The 24,310-nt window shown below is 43.6% G+C and overlaps 4 protein-coding genes across 5 annotated transcripts in view; 1 reads left to right on the forward strand and 3 right to left on the reverse strand.

Moving 5' to 3' along the window:
* The window catches only part of LOC134401298 (protocadherin alpha-3-like), a 248,332-nt gene that overhangs the window by 205,888 nt on the left and 18,134 nt on the right, over nucleotides 1-24,310 (reverse strand). The window contains exon 1 of one of the 2 annotated variants that reach the window (XM_063130103.1): nucleotides 978-3,492. The exons of the other annotated variant lie outside the window; for it this stretch is intronic. Within the exon in view, the coding sequence (XP_062986173.1) occupies nucleotides 978-3,344 (2,367 nt within the window). The 5' untranslated portion in view covers nucleotides 3,345-3,492. Of the gene's footprint in view, nucleotides 1-977; nucleotides 3,493-24,310 lie in introns of those variants that run through there. 2 annotated transcript variants of the gene reach the window in all.
* Nucleotides 1-24,310, forward strand: part of LOC134401301 (histidine--tRNA ligase, cytoplasmic-like) — a 380,518-nt gene that overhangs the window by 185,332 nt on the left and 170,876 nt on the right. The window lies entirely within an intron of this gene.
* Nucleotides 8,765-11,179, reverse strand: LOC134401224 (protocadherin alpha-3-like). The gene has a single exon (XM_063129976.1). The coding sequence runs from the start codon at nucleotides 11,177-11,179 to the stop codon at nucleotides 8,765-8,767; it is 2,415 nt and encodes an 804-aa protein (XP_062986046.1).
* On the reverse strand, nucleotides 18,987-21,407 carry LOC134401225 (protocadherin alpha-3-like). Its single transcript, XM_063129977.1, has one exon. It carries the CDS (start codon nucleotides 21,399-21,401, stop codon nucleotides 18,987-18,989), a length of 2,415 nt encoding a protein of 804 aa, XP_062986047.1. The 5' UTR covers nucleotides 21,402-21,407.

Here is a 24,310-nt window from a genome sequence, read left to right on the forward strand (position 1 = left end):
TGGTCTGCTTTGCTTGAAACCTTCGTATAACTCTCCCTTTTTTATGAACAGTACACATGATGGAAATTGTTGATCATCCTATATATTAAATGTATGTTTTTTCCAATTTTCACAATGTATTTTTTGTTATATTTTGCCAATATTCACAAAAAGAAAAAAAATACTAGACTTATTTCCAAATTTTAAAAAACAAACCAATCTTCGTTTTGCAAAATTCATCTACCTTATGAAAACAGAGACGATCTAGCTCCTTTCTGGCCACCTTAAATTTCTTATACATCCAGGGCAAGTTCCAGGTTTTGGGGCCTTCCACAAGATGTTGGCTCCTTCTGCTGCCTGGGCATTGCACAGAGGGAGAGGGCAGGCAGCAGTAGTGGCTACTCTTTGTGCTTGCTACAGCAACCAATAACTCACCTGTTTGCTTGGCCACTGCTACCTGCCTTCTTATTCACCCTTTCCACAGTGAGCCCAGAAAAGGACAACTTCCCTACTTCTATACACTCTCATCCCTGGCTGCAGGATGCAAACAATTACTGACAAATATAATTGAAAGTGTGAACGTTGATAAAGCAAAACATAACTACGTGACTAATGCAAAAGACATGATGAGAAGACTCGTATGAAGGGTTTGTTGCTGGGCTTTACCACTTGAAATGAAGGATTATCAAATGTGTGAATACTCCCTCATCTATAAAACACATTCAGAATGTCAGAGAAAGGGCTGGGCTAGAAGCCTTCTCCCTAACATGCTAGCCTTGTGAGTCCAGCTTGCTTGAAGGGAAGTATTTGCTTGTTTTCTTTTCTAAAACAATCAGACATTCAATCTCCTATCTGGAGAAGTGGTATAACTCAGCTTTACCAAATAGAACTGCAGATTGTACAATGACTACAATGATGTATTATTATTATTATTATTATTATTATTATTATTATTATTATTTTAAAAAACCAAATGTTCTTAAAAATGTATGACTCACCTGTACTGATGAATCACTAAGTATTTCTTCCTGTTTTTCACTGTCTGGAGGAGGAATATTGGGACTGAAAACCATGAGATCACTCTTGATGCCAGCTTCACCACTCATTCCCGCCAAGATGTGGCTGTGACGATTTGAATATGACCAGCTTCCCACTTCACTGGCACATACCAGCGTAGCTGTGCCAGGACCATACATGATGGACTCCTTTGCCTGGGACTGGCATCGCACAGCAATGTATACTATGATTGCAAGCAGAAACAAACTGGATACGGAGCAGATGGCGATGATCAAGTATATGTTGACATTGTCCACCAAGGGCTTTGGGCTCCCTCCCATCCTAGGAAGGTGAGCATCACTGTGGATGAGCTGGGTGCTTGCTACCAGTGACACACTCAGTGTAGCAGTGGCTGACAACATTGGCTTCCCATGATCCTTCACCAGCACCAACAGATTCTGGCTACTACCACTAACATCGCCTTCATCAAGGACACGTGTGGTGCTGACCTCACCACTGTACAGCCCTACTCGCCAAGGCCCGCTAGCCCCCTCAAGCATCTCATATCGCAGCCAAGCATTGTAGCCTGAATCAGCATCCAGGGCACGGATCTTGCCCACTACATGCCCAGCCATCACAGGAGCCGCTAGCAGAACAGGAGTTTCCTGAGCCAGTCTAGACACTGAAGGCGCATTGTCATTCTCATCCATCACAAAGACTTGCACTGTTACGTTGCCGCACAAGGAGGGCAGCCCGGCATCCTTGGCCCTCACTTGGAACTCCAGCAGCTTCAGCTCCTCGTAGTCCAAAGGCTGCAAGGCGTAGAGCTTCCCGCTTTCTGAGTGCACTGAGATGTAGCTCGACAGGGGCCAGAGATTCTCATCCATCCAGTAGCTCACCAAGGAGTTCTCAGCCACATCTGGGTCTGAGGCAGACACTGTGAAGATGTGGGCACCAGGTGGGTTGTTCTCCTTCACAAAGACTGTATAGGAGGGCTGACCAAAGGTAGGTGTATTGTCATTCACATCACCAATGGGTACCACCAGGCTGCTGGTGGCTGACAGGGATGGTGCCCCTTGGTCTTGGGCTCTTATAACTAGTTTGTATTCTGCCACCTGCTCCCGATCCAGAGGCTCAGCCACTACCAAAGAGTAGTAGTTCTTGAAGGTGGACGCCAGCTTGAAGGGAAGCCCAGGGGGGTACAGGGAGCAGCTTATTTGCCCATTGGCGCCTGAGTCCCTGTCAGAGACACTGATCAGGGCCACCACCACCCCAGGAAGGGAGTCCTCTGGCACTGGCACTGACAGAGACTTAAACAACATCTCGGGGGCGTTGTCATTGACATCTAGCACTTCAATGACAATACTACAGTATCCCGTCATTGGATTGCTCCCTTTATCACTAGCTTGTACTTGAATCTCATACTGGTGATTTTCCTCAAAGTCTAATTTTTCTTTTGTTCTTATTTCACCATTAACTGAATCTAAGGTAAACATATTTTTTAATTTAATGGGCACACGGTTCTGAAATGAATATGTAATATCCTTATTGATTCCCTCATCCGAATCTGTGGCATTTAACTTAATCACTAATGTCCCACTTAGAACATCCTCTGCCATTTGGACTTTATAAACTGATTGATTAAAGGCAGGGGCATTGTCATTTTCATCGAGTACGGAAATCACCAGCTGCGCTGTGCCACTGAGCTCCGGTTTCCCTGCATCTGTGGCTGTGAGCAGCAAACGATGCATAGCTTTGACCTCTCTGTCTAGAGAGATCTTTAAAAGGAGTCCTAAGGGTTTACTTTCATCATGTTTCCTCTGAACATCCAGGGTAAAGTATTCATTGGGGCTGAGGGTATAGGTGAGGTGAGAGTTTGGGCCAATATCTGCATCAGAAGCTCCCTCCAGTGGGAAAAATGATCCAGGCATTCTAATTTCTGAAACAAAGAGGTTTTGTTCCTTTTGAGGGAATGTCGGAGCATTGTCATTTATGTCCTCAATCTCCACCTCTACATGAAAGACCCTCAGAGGCTTATCTACAATCACTTCAAGGTGAATGGTACACAAAGGGCTCTTGGTACACAGAACTTCCCTGTCTATCCGGGAATTAACAAATAAAATTCCATTCTGAACATTTACCTCTAAATAATCCCCATGGCTTTGGGACTCCATCCGGAACATCCGAGGTACCAGCTCATCCACTTCCAGTCCCAGATCCTGAGCGATGCGGCCCACGAAGGTGCCATGCTGGGATTCCTCAGGCACAGAATAATGGAGCTGGCCATTCCCCATCTCCCAAGCCATGCTGAGGAAAAAAAGCTGCAGCAGCTGCCTTCTCACTCGACAGCATCGGAGCAAAACAACCATAGCTAAGGTAGGTTTTCTTCCTACTTTCTAAATGTAAATCCACTAGCTAGTGTTGTCATTAAATGTTGGGAAACATCCAGTTGTTATGCTGCTGTATCCATCTTGCTATCTCTGGTCTCTGTTCTTCCTGTAGTTCTTCCCGTATAGCTGGGAGGGGCTTGGATCTTTGTGTCAAACCAGCATTTTGATTTTTAGTGGGCAGCGACATCTTGTGACAATTGGTATAAAAGACATTGTGATTTCCCTTCCTTTTAATTTTCTTTTTACTATTTCTTTGACTTGATTATATTCTAGAATTCATATGAAGTTTCATGATATTATATTGCAATATTGTTCCATGAGAGGTTACCCTATATGTCTTAAATATATCATGTCATTGTTTTCTTTTAAAAATCTAAAAACACAATCCACAGGGTAGGTGGAATGCTTTAATTGGGCAAAATTAGATTAAAAAAATACTTTGGATTGTAGCCTGGGCTTTTACACATTGCTGGAATTGTGCTGCCCGTTTTAGACATTGTCATTTTTGAGATCCATGATAACTGGTCATTTCTCATTCTCATTTCTCATTCACTGTGTTATGACAGACAAGCCCTGGACAAAACCCATCCTACCAAGTCAGGATAGAAAAGGAAATGATGCAAACCACCCCCTAGCCATGGGAATCCCCGAGGTCCCAGAAAAAGGGGATCAGTCACAAGGGGTAGCCTGAGAATGGGCACTGCAAGATAGCCTTTCTACTTATGCCTAGCACATGCTTACATTGTGCAGTCAGTGAGCTTCATTTTGCTGCATCAGATAGTGTTTCCTCTCTGTTTTGAATTTACATTATGAGCTACTCGGGGCTGGGACCTGTCCCGCTGTACGCTGTAAAATAACGCACACAGCAATGGCACTATATGACCATAGAATAATAGAATAGCAGATTTGGAAGGGACCTACAAGGCCATCGAGTCCAACCCCCTGCTCAATGCAGGAATCCACCCTAAAGCATCCCTGACAGGTGGTTGTCCAGCTGCCTCTTGAATGACTCTAGTGTGGGAGAGCCCACAACCTCTTTAGGTAACTGTGATTCCATTTTCATACCGCTCTAACAGTCAGGAAGTTTTTTCTGATGTCCAGCTGGAATCTGGCTTCCTTTAACTTGAGCCCGTTATTCCGTGTCCTGCACTCTGGGAGGATCGAGAAGAGATCCTGGCCCTCCTCTGTGTGACAACCTTTTAAGTATTTGAAGACTGCTATCATGTCTCCCCTCAATCTTCTCTTCTCCAGGCTAAACATGCCCAGTTCTTTCAGTCTCTCTTCATAGGGCTTTGTTTCCAGACCCCTGGTCATCCTGGTTGCCCTCCTCTGAGGGCAACCAGAATCATCATCATCATCTTTCTCTCTTGAAATTCTAATTCCTCTAACAAATCTAAATGTATCCAAAAGGGCGGCATAATTTAGCTCCATAATGCTCCATATTGATATTTCAATTGCACTCCCACATACCCCCAAATCAAGGGCAAGAAATGCATACTTTATTAATGGAAGATCTCTCATTCAGAGAGTGAATCAGTTCTATCCAGAGAAATATACCTTTTTGTGTGTGTGTGTTTTTGCGCAATCTGTCTGATTTTACAGACAGTTTTTTGCGGAATTATTTATTATTAATATTAATGCAATCCTAGTAAGCTCTGTGGAGTTCAGTCAGACTTACTCCGACATAAGTGAGGGTTAAGCGGCAACTCTATACATCTTTACCTGTAAGTAACTCCTTCTGAACTCAATGGAACCTACTTCTGAATAGACATATAGAGAATTGCATAGTAAGAAGACTGAGAAGGAGTTCTTTTCCCTTTGATCAATTGGGAGAATGTATCCCTCTGAAAAATACATAAGCGTCTAGAGTTGGACCTCTTTTCCCTTGGAGGTTCACTTCATTAACTATGGGCCTTCCTAGACGAGGCCTTAGGGCGCCTTCTGACCGGGCTTCCCTGCTGTGCGTCCAAATGACGCACAGGGGAATCCGGAGGCAGGCCGCGCTGAGGCCTCCTCCAACGCGCCATAAGCGAATGCGCTTATGGCGCGCCTTTTCCCCAGCTCCGGCCTCAGGCCGGGGCTGGGGAAAGTGTGGAGAGTTCCGCGGCTTTTCGCGGCTCCTCACTTGCGAGGAGCCGCGAAAAGCCGCGGACCTGACACAGCGCTCATAGGAGCGCTGTGCCCAACGGCGGGGGGGGGGGCGAAGGATGACAGGGTGGGTGGCAGGGTGGGTGGCACGGGGGGAGGGCGGGTGCGATCGCGCCGCCCGGGCAATGCCGCCCCATGCCAGGCACTGCCTGGGCTCGGGCAGCACGCAGCGCGATCGCACCCGCCCTCCCCCCGTGCCACCCCCCCTGCCACCCCCCCCTGTCATCCTTCGCCCCCCCCCCTCCCGCCGTAAAAAAATAATAAAAAAAACACTTACCTTGTCCGCCGTCTTCGGGCCGCACCCGGCCCCTTTAAAATAAAAAAAAATGGCGGACGCCGCAGGGACATGCGGCAGGGTCTTGCTATTTACTGTTTTACTCTGTACAGCACCATGTACATTGATGGTGCTATATAAATAAATAATAATAATAATAATAATACGCGTCCGCCATGTGGTAGCCTGGGGGAGGCGCGCTAATGTTAGCGTGCTTCGGCCCCGCCTCCCTGCCAGCGTAAGCCGGCATGTCTAGCAAGGCCCTAATTTTCTATCCAACCTGACCTCCAAAGAGCTCAGAGCAGCACACATGTGTTCCCTTTTTATTATTCTCACAATAACCCTGTGAAGCAAGTTAGGCTAAGGAACAGTGACAGGCCCAAGGTCACTCAGGGAATTTCATGGCTGAGTGGGGATCTCAGCCAGGATTGTCCCAGCCCAGTCCAAGCTTCTGTCACAGCACCTCTCATCACAGAAGAGCTGTGATGGATCAGACCAAAGTTCATCTAGTCCAGCATTCTGTTCACACAGTAGCCAACCAGCTGCCAATGGGAAACCCACAACCAGGACATGTGTGCAACAGCACCCTCCTGCCCATGTTCCCCAGCAACTGGTGTACATAGGCATGCAGCCTTGAATACTGGAAGTGTATAGCCATCAGGACTAGTAGCTTTTGATAGCCTTCTCCTCCAGGAATTTGTCCAGCCCCATTTTGAAGCCATCCAAATTCATGTCCATCACTACATTTTGCAGTAGTTAATTCCGTAATTTAACTATGTGCTGTGTGAAGAAGTACTGGAAAGTTGCTCCAGCCCCTTGATAATTTTAGTTGCTCTTTTCTGCACCTTTTCCAACTCTACAATATCCTTTTTTATGTGTGGCAACCAGAATCGTACACCGTATTCCACATGTGGTCACATCATAGATTTGTATAAGGATAGTATGATATTGGCAGTTTGATTTTCAGTTCCTTTTCTAGTTATGTGCAACATGGAGTTTGCTGTTTTCACAGCAGCTGCACTGTGTGGAGAATAACTGTTGGTTTCACTTTGTTATCAAATGAAAACACTTGATATCTGCGCAATATCAGAAGTCCAGACTTTATTGCAATTTCTAACTTGAATCATTCCTATAATGCGCCTTTTGCAAAAGCCATTCTCATATTTTTAAATTGTGCAAAAGAGAAAGATAATCAGCTGTTTCACATGACATGACAGCCCACCATGGGTTAATCTACTTGCAGAGGCTGTCGCTTTGTACCACACGTCTGCAGGCACCATTTTTGCATAACGCTCACAGGTGCCCAGTTTGCCATGGGTTGTCATTTCGCACAAACCCAGGCGGCAGTGGTTGTTTGCGGATTAGCCAATGGGTTGTCTAACCCTCAAACAACCTTTGTTGCCTGGGTTCAGCAACACAGCAACACACAAAAAGCTACAAAAACAGCGTGACATGACAGCCCCCATGAGTACACCATTAACTCATGGTGTACTGTGATATCATGTGAACCAGGTCATTAAATTTCAATTACAAACTTACTAGCCCCTTCACAACTGATGCTGTGCTTCTATTACTGGGTCATACTTGACAAACACCTTTTCTTGCATTAGCCTCTGTACAGCACCATGTACATTGATGGTTCTATATAAATAATAATAATAATAATAATAATAATAATAATAATAATAATAGCCTACTCATTCAAGAATATTTTAAAAGCATGTTCTTTGTTATGAACTATGTGGCCCACAAACCACTAAACCTCAATGACAAAGCTCCTACATATACTGAGGACTGCTGATTGCATGAATCATACAGCAATATATTTCACATCTCACTGTTGTCAACAGCAAAACACTGATTTACTTCCAGCACCATTTGATTAACTAAGGGTGCAATCCTTTAGCGATGCCCATAAGCCTCCAAACTCAGAGGTTTGTAGGCATCCTATGCAAAGCAAAAGGAGGAAAAGAGCCAATCTTCACCTTGGTGCTCCTCCCACTCTGCATTTTGGCTAGACAGGCTTTTCACCCATCTAGCTGGGGTGCATCAGAGTGGGAGGGAAGGCGGTTGGGGAGGCCAGAAGATACATCGTACCCCAGCTACCCCAGTTCCCTCATAGCCCACTGGCGCACTCCTTTTATTCCCTCTCCGAGGTTGCCAGCGTGGTTTTCCAAAATCACTTTAGTCAGTTAGCAGAACGAAAAAGTTTTTTTAAGAAGGGATAATACAAAACTCTTGTCGCTATTGCAGATATTATTATCAATGCATACATTTTCATGATCATCTTCTCCTGTCCATATATTTTGATGATGTCCTGCTATTAATTATTTATAACATTTTATCTACATATCACATTTTTGTATCCACATTTTCCTTTCCTCCATGGAACTCAGAATGTCATTCATGAGGTTATCTTGTTTTATCCTTACCCCTGGAATGTAGATTACTCTGAGAGGCAATGAGTTGCCCCAAATGCCACCCTGTGCAATTTGTGGTCGCTTGGAGATCTGAATCCATTTCTTTTATTCTTGTTGTTATGTCATCATCACAACCCACCTGAATTGGCACAGAGGCCAATTTTTCTCAAATTTGGCCAGATCCCATCCAATAGGTTTTCCCCCCCATGAAAATATATATTTATCCATAACGAGTCATACAGGATCTAAAATGCAACTACAGTCCATAGAAAATACAGACATTTCCACACTGGTGCTAATTTGAAACCAAGCAACCAGTCACAGTTGCCCATAGACTAGGATACATTGTAGGGCTCCAACGTATGCTTCAGTACTCCAACATCTTTCCAGCAATTTACATTAGTGTGCAATACTCCATCAAGATTTTTCAGCAAAGCTGGATGGGAAGGTTATCAAGAAATTAAAATAACTAAGTGAAAAATTAAACACAAACATGGATACAGAGTTATCAAGCTACGTGATGTGCAACAGCTGCCCAGTACTCCAGTTAAATGTATTCAAATCCGAAAAGAATACAGGAGTGTCAATATCAAGGATCTTAAATCTTCCACCTGACTTACCTCTCCAGATGAATTTGGAACAAGCTCCTTTGCATTTCCTACCTCTGCATTCATAGCAAAGACGGGAATATTGGGACTGAAAACCATGAGGTCACTCTTGATACCAGCTTCTCCAGCCACGTATCCCAAGTTGCGGCTATGGCGTTGTGAATATGACCAGCTGCCCACTTCGCTGGCACACACTAGTGTGGCAGTGCCAGGGCCATGCACTGCAGCATCCTTGAGCTGAGCCTGGCACTTCAGGGCCATATACACAATAATTACCAGAAGGAACAAGCTGGACACTGAGCAGATGGCGATGATCAGATAGATATTTGTAGTGTCCACCAGAGCCATTGGGCTCCCTCCCATCCTGAGAAGGTGGTCATCAGCTTGGACAGGCTGCGTGCTTGCTACCAGAGATATACTGAGTGTGGCTGTGGCTGACTGCACAGGCTTGCCATGGTCCTTCACCAGCACCCACAGAGTCACGCTGTTGCCTATGCCATCTGCCTCATCCAGGGCATGTGTAGTGCTAATCTCACCACTGTAAAGCCCCACTCTCCAGGAGCTACCACTTCCTTCATGAAGTTCATAGCGTAGCCATGCATTGTAGCCAGAGTCAGCATCCATGGCATGGATTTTTCCCACCATATGCCCTGCAGCCACAGGGGCCACCAGCAAGATGGGGACCTCTGCTGCCCTGGACACTGTAGGCACATTGTCATTCTCATCCACCACAAAGACTTGCACTGTTATGTTGCCACACAAGGATGGCAGCCCGGCATCCTTGGCGCTCACTTGGAACTCCAGCAGCTTTAGCTCCTCATAGTCCAAGGGCTGCAAGGCATAGAGCTTCCCGCTCTCTGAGTGCACTGAGATGTAGCTCGACAGGGGCCAGAGCTTCTCATCTATCCTGTAGCTGATCAGAGCATTTTCAGCCACATCTTTATCTGAGGCAGAAACCGTGAAGATGTGGGCACCGGGTGGATTGTTCTCCTTCACAAAGACTGTGTAGGAAGCCTGGCCAAAGGTAGGCACATTGTCATTCACATCGCCAATGGGCACCACCAGGCTGCTGGTGGTTGATAGTGATGGAGCCCCATGGTCCTGAGCTGTCACTACCAGCTTGTATTCTGCTTCCCGCTCCCGATCCAGGGGCTCAGCCACCACGAGAGAGTAGTAATTCTTGAACGTGGACACCAGCTTGAAGGGAAGGCCAGGAGGCCATAGGGTGCAGCTCACTTGAGCATTGATGCCTCCATCCCGGTCTGAGACACTGATCAGTGCCACCACTGTCCCCAGCGGAGAGTCTTCCATCACTGGCACAGACAAGGATGTCACAGACACTTCTGGAGCATTATCGTTCACATCGAAAACCTGGATCAGAACTTTGCAGTGTCCAACCAAAGAGTATGATCCTTGATCTGCAGCTTCGACTTGTAGTTCAAATAACTTAATGTCTTCAAAATCTATCTCTTCTTTTGTTTTGATTTCTCCTGTGCTTGAATCTATAGAGAAAGTGTGTCTCAAAAGGCCGGATGCCATATTGCTGAAAGAATACAGTATTTCTTTATTAGATCCTTCATCCGAATCGTGAGCAGTTAGTGTAATTACTGATGTTCCCACAGTGATATTTTCTAGTATATTCACCTCATATACAGTCTGGTTAAATATGGGGACATTGTCATTTGCATCTAGGACCATTATCTCCAACTGCATTGTGCCACTTAGCTCTGGTTGTCCTCCATCCATGGCAGTAAGTAATAAATGGTGTACTGGGGATTTTTCTCGGTCCAGGGAATTCTTTAGCACCAGTGCTAAAGATTTTCTGTGGCTACCATGCTTCTCTTCATGTAGCTGAAAATAATTATTTGGACTGAGGTTGTAGGTTAGCAGACCATTCAAACCAATATCTGCATCTGAAGCTCCCTCTAGTGGGAAATAGGAGCCCGATAGCCTAGATTCTAAAATAAACAGTTGATGCTCACTTACTGGAAAAATGGGAACATTGTCATTAATGTCACTGATCTCAACCTCTGCATGGAAGATCTTCAGAGGTTTATCCACAATCATCTCTAGATGAATGGTACACATGGGACTCTGAGCACACAGCTCCTCCCTGTCTATCCTGGAATTCACAAACAAGATCCCATTCTGCACATTTACCTCTAAATAATCCTTGTGTTCTTTGGACACCATCCGAAACATCCGAGGCACCAATTCATCCACCTCCAGCCCCAGGTCCTGGGCGATGCGGCCCACGAAGGTGCCGTGCTGGGATTCCTCCGGCACAGAATAATGGAGCTGGCCGCTCCCCACCAACCAGGCTGTGTGGAGAAGAATCAGCTGCAGCAGCTGACTTCTCTCCATCGAGTCAAATGAAGCAATATATATATATATATATGATATTCCCTGATACTATGAATCCATCCTTTGGTTAATAAGAACTGCTCTGGAATCTGTTTTCTCACGATAAAGGGGTTGCATCCTGTTACATTCTGTTTGATGACATCTGGTGTTTTTCCCCTGGACTCTTGCATCAAATGATTTGCTTTTCATCTGTGGGTGGGGCGAGACATTCCTTTAGACATTCCCAAATGGATTTTGTAGGCAAGGGCGACATCATGTGTCCAAATTCGGAAACACTGGTGGTTTGACCGGGGAGGGTGGGTTAATTTAAAAAATATATTTCTCCTCTTCTATACACTGTTCAAATGTCTTAGAGCCATACTTCTAATTTATATTTAATTATTTCATTAATAGTGTTTCTCCTTCCAGAAATTATAACTATTAACCAAACTTTGTTATAATGTAAAAACAAAAAGCAAAAAAACCTGTCACAGGTGACGATGATCCTGCAATCCAGGACTAAAGTTTTCACATTTAGAATAGACAATGCTAGTTCAAGTAAATACCAATAAAATATAATTGACTCATATTTATTAGACAAACTAGGATCTTGTGTAGTTTTCATGGTTTCTCATAATCTTGGTTCATTTATGTTCATAGTGAGGTTGCAGGATTACTTGAACTGCTTTGAAATCTGCTCTTCTACAGTAGTCCGGAGTTAGTGAACTGGGGGGAAACCCTTTAAAAATCAGCACCTCTTCACTGAGATATCCCTAAGCAATACAGAACATGTGGTTATATACAAAATGCTTAGAAGAAGAAAAGGGAGGGGGGAGGGGGGGAGTTCCTAAAAAAGGAGATACTAAACGTTTAATTTGAAGCAATCCCCACAAGGGGAGGAGAGGGGAAACCAAGGCAACAGAACAAGCCACTGTGGCTATAGAAAAAGGCTTAGCAATGATTTGGAAGGAGAGACAGGTCACTAAGGAAGTATACAGGCAGATAGCCTGGAATGTCAAATGGTGTCAGGAAAACTAAAGCTCAGGATGAGCTGAAGTTGGCAAAGGATGCTGAGAATCGCAAAAAGGGCATCTTCAGACATATTAAAGGTAAAACAGGGATAAACATAATGGTAGACCAACTGCTCTGTGAAGATGGCAAAATGCTGTCAGCTTACAAAGAAACGGCAGAGCTGCTCAACTATTTTGGCTTGGTCTTCTCCCAAACGAGGATGCGTGTTCCATCTGGTATATGTGACAAACAGACTGAAGGGGTAGGAGTGCAGCTTGAGGTTGACAGAGAGATGGTCAGGGAGTATCTAAGCACTTTAGATGAGTTCAAATCTCCAGGTCCAGATGAATTGCATCATAAGGTGATGCAAGGAGCTAGCAGGTGGCCTCTCAGAACCTCTATTATCTTCAAGAAATCCTGGAAACGCCCTTAATAGATTGTGGAACTGATGTCAACATAATATATCCTGACTTCAGCCATGCATTTGACAAAGTGTCCCATGATATTCTGATTAGCAAGCTAGTTAAGTGTGAGCTGGATGGCACTACTACTAGGTGGATCCATGGATGGCTGGAGAACTATCAGCAACAGGTCTTCATCAAACCAAGGGGGAGGTATCAAGTGGGTGCCATAGGGTTCAGTCCTGGGCCTTCTGCTCTTCAACATTTTTGTTAGTGATTTGGAGGAAGAGCTGTTGGGAATGCTTATGAGATTTGCAGAAGACAAAAAATTGGAAAAACTGGGCAGAAAATAACAGAATGAAACTTAACAGAGTCAAGTGTAAAGTTCTTTATGAAGGAAAGAGAAAGCAAAAGCACAGGTAAAAGTGGAAGATGCCTGGCTTGATGTTGAAAAGGATCTTGGTGTTGTAGTCAATTGCAAGTGGAATGAGAGTCAGCAGTGTGATGTGGCTGCAAAAAATGCAATTTAGGTTGCATCAATAAAAGTATAGTTTCTAAATCATGGGAAGTAATAGTCCCATTCTAATCTGTGCTGGTCAGACTTCACCTTGAATATTGTGCCCAGTTCTGGAAACCGTACTTTAAGAAGCATTCAGATATATTGGAACAAGTTTAGAGAAGGGCAAAAAAGATAATCAGGAGACTAGAAACTAAGTCATTTGAAGAAAGATTGAAGGAACTGGCTATGTTTAGCCTTGAAAAGAGAAGACTGGTGGAATTCCCTCTTCATCACAATGCCCTCTTTTGTATCTGGTCACTCTAGTATAGCTCCTGCAGCTTTAACTGTTGTGATGAAGAGGGAATTTCACCAGGTGCTGCATGCATGCAGATGACACCTGATGAAATTCCCTTTTCTATATAACTGTTAAAGATACAGGAGCCCTGTCCTCCTTTCCATGTACGACAATGGAATCAGTTGCCTGGTGAGGTTGTGGGCTCTCCCACACTAGAGGCCTTCAAGTGGCAGCTGGACAACCATCTGTCAGGGATGCTTTAGGGTGGATTCCTGCATTGAGCAGGGGGTTGGACTCGATGGCCTTGTAGGTCCCTTCCAACTCTGCTATTCTATGATTCTATAATTGAGGTTTGACCTGAAGGAGTAACATCTCAGAGTAGGCCAGAATTAAGGGGGCAGGCTATTTTCTGCTTGGCTCAAGAACATTTCCTATGTTCTTTGCAGGTCCACCAAGCACTAGGCACTAGGGGCTCAGCCTTTGACCCATTAGGGTCTGGGCCTCAGAAGAGCTAGAATGGCTCTTCTGGAATGGCTGGAAAACTGAGAATTCAAGGTTCTCTTTTGCTGTGTTTCTGATCTGATGAACAATCAATAGTTGCCTTCTTTCTAGAAAATTGGGTTATTGCTGTAGCCATCCATGACCTGATAATTTCATAAATTAGCTACTGTAATGTGCTCTACCTGTGGCTGTCCTTGAAAACAGTTCGGAGTGTAGCTGCTTGTCTCCTTTCTTAGACTGGATGTGGGTAGTGTTCTGGCTAAACTAGTTATGTGTTTACTTCAGGGGAAGATATTGACTTCTAGAGCCTCGTATATCTTCCTTCTTGAATGTCTTTCATCTACCAGTAGCCCTGACATTCTTTAAAAGAGAGCGGTATCTATAGATCATATTCTAAACAAGCTATACTCTATAGATTGCTGTGTGAACAAACTTAGAGGCTGCAACAGAGAATATAATCACTGGAAGTGATTTTAATTGCATGATGCCCCCCCCCCAAGTATGACAGAGCTTCAAGCCATCTTCTTTTTAAAATGAGAACAGTGTCATTTATTTGTCATTTTTGCATCTTTCTCTCCTTCCAAGGAGTTACAGTAGGTTTATTCGCAACTACCCTTCAAAGTAGGTTTGGCTAAGATACAGGGATTTACCCAATGCCATCAGTGAGCTCCATGACTGAGTTTTGAACCCAGCACTCCTGGTCCATTGACAGCAAGCTATGTACTATATCACACCAGTTCTTGCCTTAAAGATACCTTGCAGTTTATAGTTTCAACCACATTCCCTCCCTCCCTCCCTGTCTTCTGTCACACACCCATTTCCCCCCTTCCCAAGGTCAAGGTTGTTAGAGTATCAACAAGAGGAGCATTCCTTTTTGTATGTTTGATTATGGCCATTATATAATAGTATCCTCAGACAGCATATGTTGGGTTGATGCAAATATGATTTACCCACAGTAGAAATACATAAAAATGTTCGTTTATTTTCCACTTTAAATGTGAGTTTTTGTGGTTGAGTGCTAAGCAACCTAATTGTGCTCAGAAAGGGAACCAGCATCCTATTGAGGAAGGAGGACTATTCAAGGGAGATCCACTACTCAATGGGTCATTGGAGGGGGCAGCAGACAAAGGGTAGGTGATTTGGAAAGGACGTGGTTTGCAAGGAGTGAGTCTGCTTGTGTCCTGCTTGTGGATTCCTGGTCGACAGCTGGTTGGCCACTGTGTGAACAGAGTTCTAGACTAGATGGACCCTTGGTCTGATCCAGCAAGGCTCTTGTTATGTTTGGTTGGTGTTAGGTATCATCTAAGCATCAATTTATATTGTATTTCTTGTATGAAAGATTTACTGAAGAATACTTAATGGATTTCTCTTGTTCTTATTCTGAAATAGGTACCCCAAATATAGATTTTTGTTAACCAGCCTTTATATTATTGTTGTTGTTGTTGTTGTTGTTATTGTTATTTCTAAGCTTAGTGGTACCTGGACCCCATAATTTCATTAAGTAACTTATTCATAAATACTAAAAGCATGGAGGGCACCACCTGGCTAAATTTTGACTGACACCATGTCTAGACAATATTTGCCCATCTGTAATCAGTACCCCAAATTGATCCATTTTACTGATTCTTACACCTTATTACAGAGGTTTCAAGTGAAATTCCAGGAGTTATCTTCACCTTATGCTTATCCTATGGTTTCAATATTTGATTTGGAATTAAGTTTAACTCCTCTTCCAAGGCATATTTTGCTATTTAAGATTATTAGATGTGTTCTTAATATCATTGGATATATAGCTATCTATGATGACTTACCTGAATTATAATATGAGATAAGATTTGGAACTGCTAATCCCTCCATCTGTAAATTGCATAGTATATGCCCCTACACATGATCATTATTTTGCCCAAATGAAATTATTATTAAGTTTTTAGAGCTGTGGTATTAGTTCTATAAAACAAAGAGCAATATTAAATGCTTTCATGGTTCTAAACAGTAGCAAAAAGTCCATTCTACTCTATCAAATGTCTTTGCAGCATCCAACAGTAATAACATAGTTGGTATTTTATTGGTCTCTGCATGATTAATTATATTTAAAGTTTCCTTTATCTTTGTATTCACTTATTGGCCTTTTGTGAAACCTTTTGATATATTTTGATATATTTAGGGATTATATTATTTCATTTAATAGCAAAGATAATAGTCATGATTTTCTCATCTAAATTCAAGAGAGATACTGGTTTCTTCTCCATTCTTTAGGTATTAAAACTATTTTTGCTTCATTCCAGCTGTTCAATAAGCAAAGTATTGATAAAATTCTGCTCCTAAGCCATCAAGCTTTATTTCTCTTCATTTTCTGAATAGGTGACCAGACTTTCTCCTCAATTACTGTCCTGTTGCAAAAAAATAGCATAATTGCTGCTTACCCAAAAACAAAGCCAGTATATCATCTGTTATTGGCTTTTCTGTGTCATAAACATTCCGCTCTTACTTGTTCAGTAGTTTTGGCTGACTGACCCGATGACATCATAAAGAATTCTGTATTATTTCTGTCTTTGTGAGTTGCCATGCTAACAGTTGATTTTGTTTGCCATTTTCTCATAATATTCTCTGTCTTTCTTACATGCATATCTTGTTTCCACCAAGTCTACTTTCTTTTTCGCTATTAATATTTTTTTCTAACATGGTGGGTAAATGTTAAATCCTATGTCGAGCTTCATGCCTAACTATATCTTTAATCAGATCCATCCTTTTTTCTTTATATTTCTTCTTTTTAGCTGCTATCACATTAATATGTACTTTACATTCATCCCACACTATTTTAAAGTGATCTACTGTGTTTTACATTGTTGTTAAAGTACTCTTGAATTAAACTGAAGGGTTTTCCTTTCACATCTTCTACATGTAATATTGTTGAATCTAATCTCCATAACCTTTCTCTTGTTTAAGTGCTAGTTCTAAGTCATTCTACATAAATTTGGGCATGATCTGAGAGAGATTTAGTTTCAATTTTAGGGTTAAATCCAAAGTCATACTAGCAGAAAGCCCACCAGAACAATAGAACTTTCTCCTTCTCTCCTCCCGCACTGCAGGTGCTGCATGCATACAAAGGACACCTGCTGAAATTCCCTTTTGTATAGATACAGGAGCCCTGTCCTCCTTTCCATATGGTCACCCTGCTCATTATGTCAGAACAGGGTAGATGAGCATGACTAAGAGGGATGGGGCCCCGTTCACTGGGCCAGCCCCCCAACATCCATACGTGCGCTGCCCCTGCCCCCAGTGCATGCTGGCTCCACCATCTAAGCCCCTAGCCTCCCAATGTCAGGCAGGGTGGTCTGCAGGTGGCTTCTACTCAGTTCACTTTTACATAAGTAGAACCCTTTGGATGACCTTGAATACTGAGAAAGCCAGCAAACACAAGTGGAAGACTCCCTGCAGGCTTTCCCACTCAACATGATGAGATCAGGGACATTGTGGTGTGTGTGGCCCTGTGCTTCTTTCTTTTTAAAAAATTGCAACACTGCATATCCAGGAAGATGTGATTTGCTAATCATCATATTATAAGCACTTTGCTCATTTAATATACATGCCTCTAGTTGTCTCTCAACAGTCGTTGGAATGCATAAGCATGAGGCAGTGTATGGAATAGGATTCTGAACTGTGTTGGGAAGGGGGTAGTGGGAGGTGGCCATTAAACAGTGCTTTAATTACTAGAATGTTCCACCTGCCTGCAAGTCACAGTCTCCCTTTAAATTAATCCCCCAATACCAGGATATATGATTACTGCATATTGAGCGAAAGGCACTATTCACAAACTTAGGACTATTCTTTTCCAACTGTTTACGGTTTAGCATTGTTTGTCAAGTCAGCATCCTTCTGATGGAAAACAGGAGCTGCAGCAGATCTAGTATCTATAGCAATGGAGTCCCGGATGTTGATAACAAGGTACAGCTGTTTACAAACTCTTTCCTCTCTGGCTTGTCTGCAAACATAGCAGCCGGAAAGGCAATTGGGGGTAAAAGTAGGCTGCTGGGGTTAATCAGCCACCACCCTGTCCCCATAGTCTTAGCGCCAGGATGTCTTTTAAGTTAGCATCCTTCTCACTTAATACTTGATGGGCCCATTCAGACGACACGGAGGGCTCTGTGGTTAGCTTAACCATGCTTCTCTGTGGTTAGCACTAACCACAAGCCGTATGCTCGCACATGACACCGCTAACCCAGTTTGGTTCCTGCTTTCCTTAACCACACGCTAACCACAAAGCAGTTAGATGTGCACCTGAGTCCTCCGAATGTTCCGCCCCATATCTCATCAGCCCTTGCGCTACGAGCCGGCAGTTGCACAATTTAGGCTATTTAGGCCGCTCTATAGTGCTAGCTCTATGATTTCGGCCCCTTAATCACAGGTGCGTGTCAGACAACACTTTAAGCCAAAGTTAGTGCCGCTAACCTGTATAACAGGGTTAGTGAAGCCGACCACGCTGTGGTTAGTGGAGGCACCTTGTTAAGGAAAATGCATTGCACATGACATCGTTAACCCTGCTGCTTAAGCAAAACCCCTTAACCAGTACGGTTAATACTGCCGTCTGAACATCGTTTTAACAATGTTAAAAACAGCAGTCACATCGTGATGGTTACTAAACTCAGGAAAACGTTCTAGAATCTGGGGAAATTTCTCATGGTATGTATACCATGTGAACATTTAGAACGTAAGTCTGGTGCTACTACCTAAACCAAACATAGAGGAGGGAGCATACCTCTTTGTCTTGCTCCTGAGAAATGGTACACGTAGTAAAATTAGCAACTGAAACAAAATAGGTGACATGACACATAATATCCTCCCCCCACCTAATACAACCCACAAATCCTACTGAGTTGTTAACATTGTGGTAATATTGCCACTATATTCCAAGCACTATTTACGTGATACTCTTACTTGGAGATTTAAAAAAGGCCAAAACAGTGTTTGGGAAACATTAAAAGAACATTCAGACCATATACTGTACAAATACAAAATATCTGTAAATTAATTGGAATGAAAGTAGCACTGTTATTCATTAAGAGGGTTCATATTGAACTTGAAAAAATATGACAGTTAGGGCATACGATGAAACAAAAAATATTACTGTACAAATATTTTGAACAAATGATACAAGTTGAACATGGGTTCACTAACCGTTGCACAAAGTAGATCCTGCTGTTTCCCAGTCTCTGCAAAAACCGGTATATTGGGGGTGAAAACCATGAGGTCGTTTTTGGCACTGGACTCCCCTGCCAGTCCCCCTAAGATGCGACTGTGGCGCTGGGAGTATGACCAGCTGCCCACTTCACTGGCACATACTAATGTAGCCGTGCCAGGACCATACATCACTGCTTCCTTAGGCTGACAGGGGCATCGCAGGGCAACATACAGAATGATGGCCAGCAGGAACAAGCTGGACACTGAGCAGATGGCTACGATGAGGTAGATGTTGATGTTGTCCACCAGGGGCTTTGGACTCCCTCCCATTCCAGGGAGGTGGGCATCAGCCTGGATGGCCTGGGCACTTGCTACCAGCGAAATGCTCAGCGTGGCTGTGGCTGAAAGAGCTGGCTGGCCATGGTCCTTCACCAGAACCAGCAAACTATGGCTGTTGCTGCTCTCCGCCTCATCCAAGGCACGTGTTGTACTGATCTCACCGCTGTAGAGCCCCACGTGCCAAGGCCCACTGGTCCCCTCGTGCAACTCATAGCGCAGCCATGCATTGTAGCCTGAGTCAGCATCAAGGGCTCGGATCTTGCCCACCACATGCCCAGCTGTCATGGGTACCACCAGCAGGGTAGCGGCCTCCTCTCCTGGTACAGTCACTGCTGGCACGTTGTCATTCTCATCCACCACAAAGATTTGCACCGTCACATTGCCGCACAAGGAGGGTAGCCCAGCATCCTTGGCCCTCACTTGGAACTCCAGCAGCTTCAGCTCCTCATAGTCCAAGGGCTGCAAGGCGTAGAGCTTCCCGCTCTCTGAGTGCACTGAGATGGAGCTCGACAGGGGCCAGAGCTTCTCATCCAGCCAATAGCTGACTAGGGCATTCTCACCTACGTCCGGATCTGAGGCAGACACTGTGAAGATGTGGGCACCAGGTGGGTTGTTCTCTTTCACAAAGACCGTGTAGGAGGGTTGAGCAAAAGCAGGGGCATTGTCATTCACATCGCCAATGGGCACCACCAGGCTGCTAGTGGTTGATAGTGATGGAGCCCCATGGTCCTGGGCTGTCACTACCAGCTTGTATTCTGCTTCCCGCTCCCGATCCAGGGGCTCAGCCACCACGAGAGAGTAGTAATTCTTGAAGGTGGACTGTAGCTTGAAGGGGAGCCGAGGGGGCCAAACGGAGCAGCTGACCTGACCGTTAGCCCCAGCGTCCCTGTCTGAGATGCTGATCAGGGCCACCACTGTCCCTGGTGGGGAGTCCTCTGGCACCGGCACTGACAGTGACTTCAGTGACATCTCAGGACGATTGTCATTCACATCCAAAACTTCAATGAGAACTTTGCAGTGTCCAGACAAGGGGTAACTACTTTTATCTTTTGCTTCAATCTGAATATCGTATGCTGTACTCTCTTCAAAATCCACATTTCCTGTCACTCTAACTTCACCGTTATTAGGATCTATACTAAACCTTTCCTTTATATTGGGAGCAACAAGGTTGCCAAGTGAATAGGAAATCTCCTTATTAATTCCGTCATCCATATCTCTTGCTTCTAATTTAATCACTAGTGTTCCAATTGCAGAGTTTTCCAGTAGTTCAATTTTGTAAACTGACTGGTTAAATGCAGGTGCATTGTCATTGACATCCACTGCAGTAATCATCAATAGGACTGTACCAGTGAGTGCTGGCTGTCCACTGTCTGTGGCTGAAAGTAACAACTGATGCTGTGGAGATACTTCACGATCCAGTGGTTTGTTTAATGTCAGAACCAGAGACTTACTGCGCTCATCATTCATGATCTCTTCCACAGAGAAATGCTCATTGGGACTCAGCTTGTAGGTCACCTGACCATTGGTACCTATGTCTGCATCAGAAGCTTCTTCTATTGGAAAATGGGAGCCTTGGACTCTCGATTCTAAGATAGCTAAATGCTGCTGTCTAACAGAGAAAACAGGGGCATTGTCATTTATGTCTGCAATCTCCACTTCCACATGGAAGACCCTCAGGGGTTTATCTGCAATCACCTCCAGATGAATGGCGCAGATTGGGCTTTTGCCACACAGCTCCTCCCTGTCTATCCGCGAATTAACAAACAAAATCCCATTCTGCTCATTTACCTTGAAATAGTCCCCATGAACTTGGGATTCCATCCGGAACATTGGAGGGAAGAGCTCCCCCACCTCCAGCCCCAGGTCCTGGGCGATGCGGCCCACGAAGGTGCCGTGCTGGGATTCCTCTGGCACAGAGTAATGGAGCTGGCCGCTCCCCATTTCCCAGGCTGTGTGGAGGAGAATCAGCTGCAGCAGTTGCCTTCTCCCCATTGAGGAGTCTCCCCATGGAATAGCCATCTCAGATATATTTCATATTTAACCTATTTTGTTGTATATCTTTGTAAAATAAAAATTTTAAGACTTGGTTCAGCCTGATAATACCTCTTTGCTCATCTGGTTACAAGCACCAAATAATCTCCGATGACAAAGCAGAGGAAAAGCCTTTGTGTGTCCCCCCCCCTTTCATTCTTAGCATGATATTTAAGTAGAGAGCGACATCAAGCGACTAGATGGATAAATACAGTTACCTTATATATACTGCAGACTGTGGCCAGGGAGATGTTGCATCTGCTTGATGCGATCACTTTTTCCATTGAATGGAGAGAAATTCATATTTTGATGAATAATAAGGCAACATTTTTTCCCTTTGGGAAATGCCTTTAATATATCCAACACGTATATTTTCATTTGCTGATTATGATAATTTCATTTCATGTGTACTATGCTTTTGACAGTTTCCATCTTAGGTCATTGTTACATAAAATATTTATTTATTGTTTCAAAGTTATTTGGGGATCTTTTCATTTGTTCTTGTTTCAGAACTTCCATGCAATGAAAAGTGTTGATGGCAATAGAATCCAATTCAGGTTTGAGGATAAGGGACCTTCCTTCCAGGGTTATTTCCCCCTTTTAATCGCTGGTTTTCTCAAGCAAAGTTCAAGAATCTTATAAATTAATGGGTAACTAAGAACAGCAAATAAGAAGTTGGGAACCAACTTCAGCTTCATACTATACACAAGAGAATGAGTGTGGGGGGTGGGGAGAAAGTTGGGGTACGTGAGAGAGAATCTCTAAGGAAATTGCAGCTTATTTCTCCCCCACCCCGTTCTTCCTGTTTCTGTACTGCGTATGTTTCAGTAGGCTTCTGAACATAGGGTGGCCCCACCATTTAAGTGATGGATGCATTTTGAGATGTTTCCAAGGGTTCTGCTTGGAGTGATGTGCCCTATGTGCATATGAGTGTAGTGTTCAGAGAGGATTAAAGGCCCAGGCAGGTAGGTCCCTAGGGACCTGAGACATCCTTCCCTTTTCAGAACCTTCCCAACTCAATAATAAAAACCTTCTATATATGTAACAGTAAATGTCTGGAATTGGGAGAATTCCTTCGAAAGTGGGAAAAAGCATATTTTAAGACGTTCACAAAATTAATTTTGAATCTTAAGCATTCACATGTCAGTTTCAACCTTCACCACCATATCATCAATGTTCACTTGAACAGGTGAATGTTGGCAAATTAACTTTCATGAGTGTCCAAATATACAAATATAGATTATGAATACATCCTAAAACACTGAAGGCCAAGAACTGGCTTGGTATTCAAATCAATATATGAAACTGCCACTCAGACACCATGATTCCTACTCGTTGTGGGCGCCTTAGGTTTGTCAATCCACTCACCCAACTTTTACGAGGACATGATTAACTAGTTGGGGATATTTTGGTTCCCATCCTAAATTAGTGGTGGGATGAGCATTGTTTTGTTTATTTGCCTAGTCAGATTGGGTGGGTCCAAAATTGGCTAAAAATGGCATCATATTACCCCCACTGGAATAAGATTCAGTGCCACTTGGGGTGTAGGAGAGACATGGGGAGCATTCAGAAGCATTTGAACGGCGAAGTGTGGCTCTAGCCAAACTAATTCATCACATGGGGATCTGGGCTAGGAAACCAACCTTTGGGCACTGATGGGACATTGATGGCAGCACTTACTGGCTTAGGCCTGACGATGCAAATAGAGCCTCCTTTTTATCCCTTTAAGGTGTATGAGCAGAGAAGAGACCATGTTCAGTACTGATGCTATGCTTGGAACCTGAATAAGGTTGCCCATACAAGGTGAACTGAAAGATAGGAGGTTTCCTGTCTCTCACCTGGGGAGCATGTAGACCCACATTGAGACGGGGTGGGGTTGCTTTGCCTAATTCTTAAACTGCAGTTCAGACATGTAATTTTATTTTATTTTTAAATTTTATTTGTTGGAATGTACCACCCAACTGGCAAATGCACTCGGAGCAGTTTACAATCATATTATAACATTGTGACTCATATTTCAACTGATTTATCATCTTGGGCATTTATTTTGGGGTTGTCATCTTCTTTGCTCATTTAAGACGACTTCCTTTCAAGCTCAAAACGTGTTGGGAATGAGGAATACTGGCTTTTCCTATGCAGCTATTGCTTTTTTCTGCATATTTTTGCAACTCTTTTGAATTCATCCCTTTCGGTTTTTGGAACAATCTGTTCCACTGCACAACTGGTTGTTATAATTAAGAAGTGTTCTCTCTATTCAAAAGCTTAATATATTTTGCGCCAAGACAAACTCATCGTTTCTTGTTTGGGTGATCAATAATTACTGATGACTGTCAGATTCTTTATATTTATACCTCATTTTATTATGAATGATCATGTGCAACTGCCCATGTGAAACCAACGATTTTAAATTGTTTAAATGTTTTTAAATTGTTGGTTGTTTTATTATGCTCTTCATGGTTTTAATTTTTGTGAACCACCCAGAGAGCTTCGGCTATTGGGCGGTATAGAAATGAAATAAATAAATAAACAAACAAACAAACGATGGCAGGTGAAGAGTACGCCACATTGCAATCCAGAGCTCTTCTGTTTGCATGGGGAAGAGACAGCATCATACTAAATCACACTTCTCCAACCTAGCGCACTCTAGATGTATTGGACTGCAACTCTCATAATTTCCAGCCAGCATGGAAAAGGCTGTCCTACATGCTTTTGCTAATACGCTTTTCTTTCCTCATATTTAATCAGCAGGTACTATTCTGAAACTGTTATAGCAGAAGCACTTTTCACACAGTCAGTCTGTGTAGACTGAAAGGTCAGGGGGCAAGGATTATGGGGACAGGTGTGAGACTCTATCCACACGGCAAGCACAGGGTTTGGACGTCATATATCTTGACTTC

The sequence above is a fragment of the Elgaria multicarinata genome, chromosome 7 (genome assembly GCF_023053635.1).
Source record: "Elgaria multicarinata webbii isolate HBS135686 ecotype San Diego chromosome 7, rElgMul1.1.pri, whole genome shotgun sequence".
In the NCBI taxonomy this organism is placed as follows: Eukaryota; Metazoa; Chordata; class Lepidosauria; order Squamata; family Anguidae; genus Elgaria; species Elgaria multicarinata.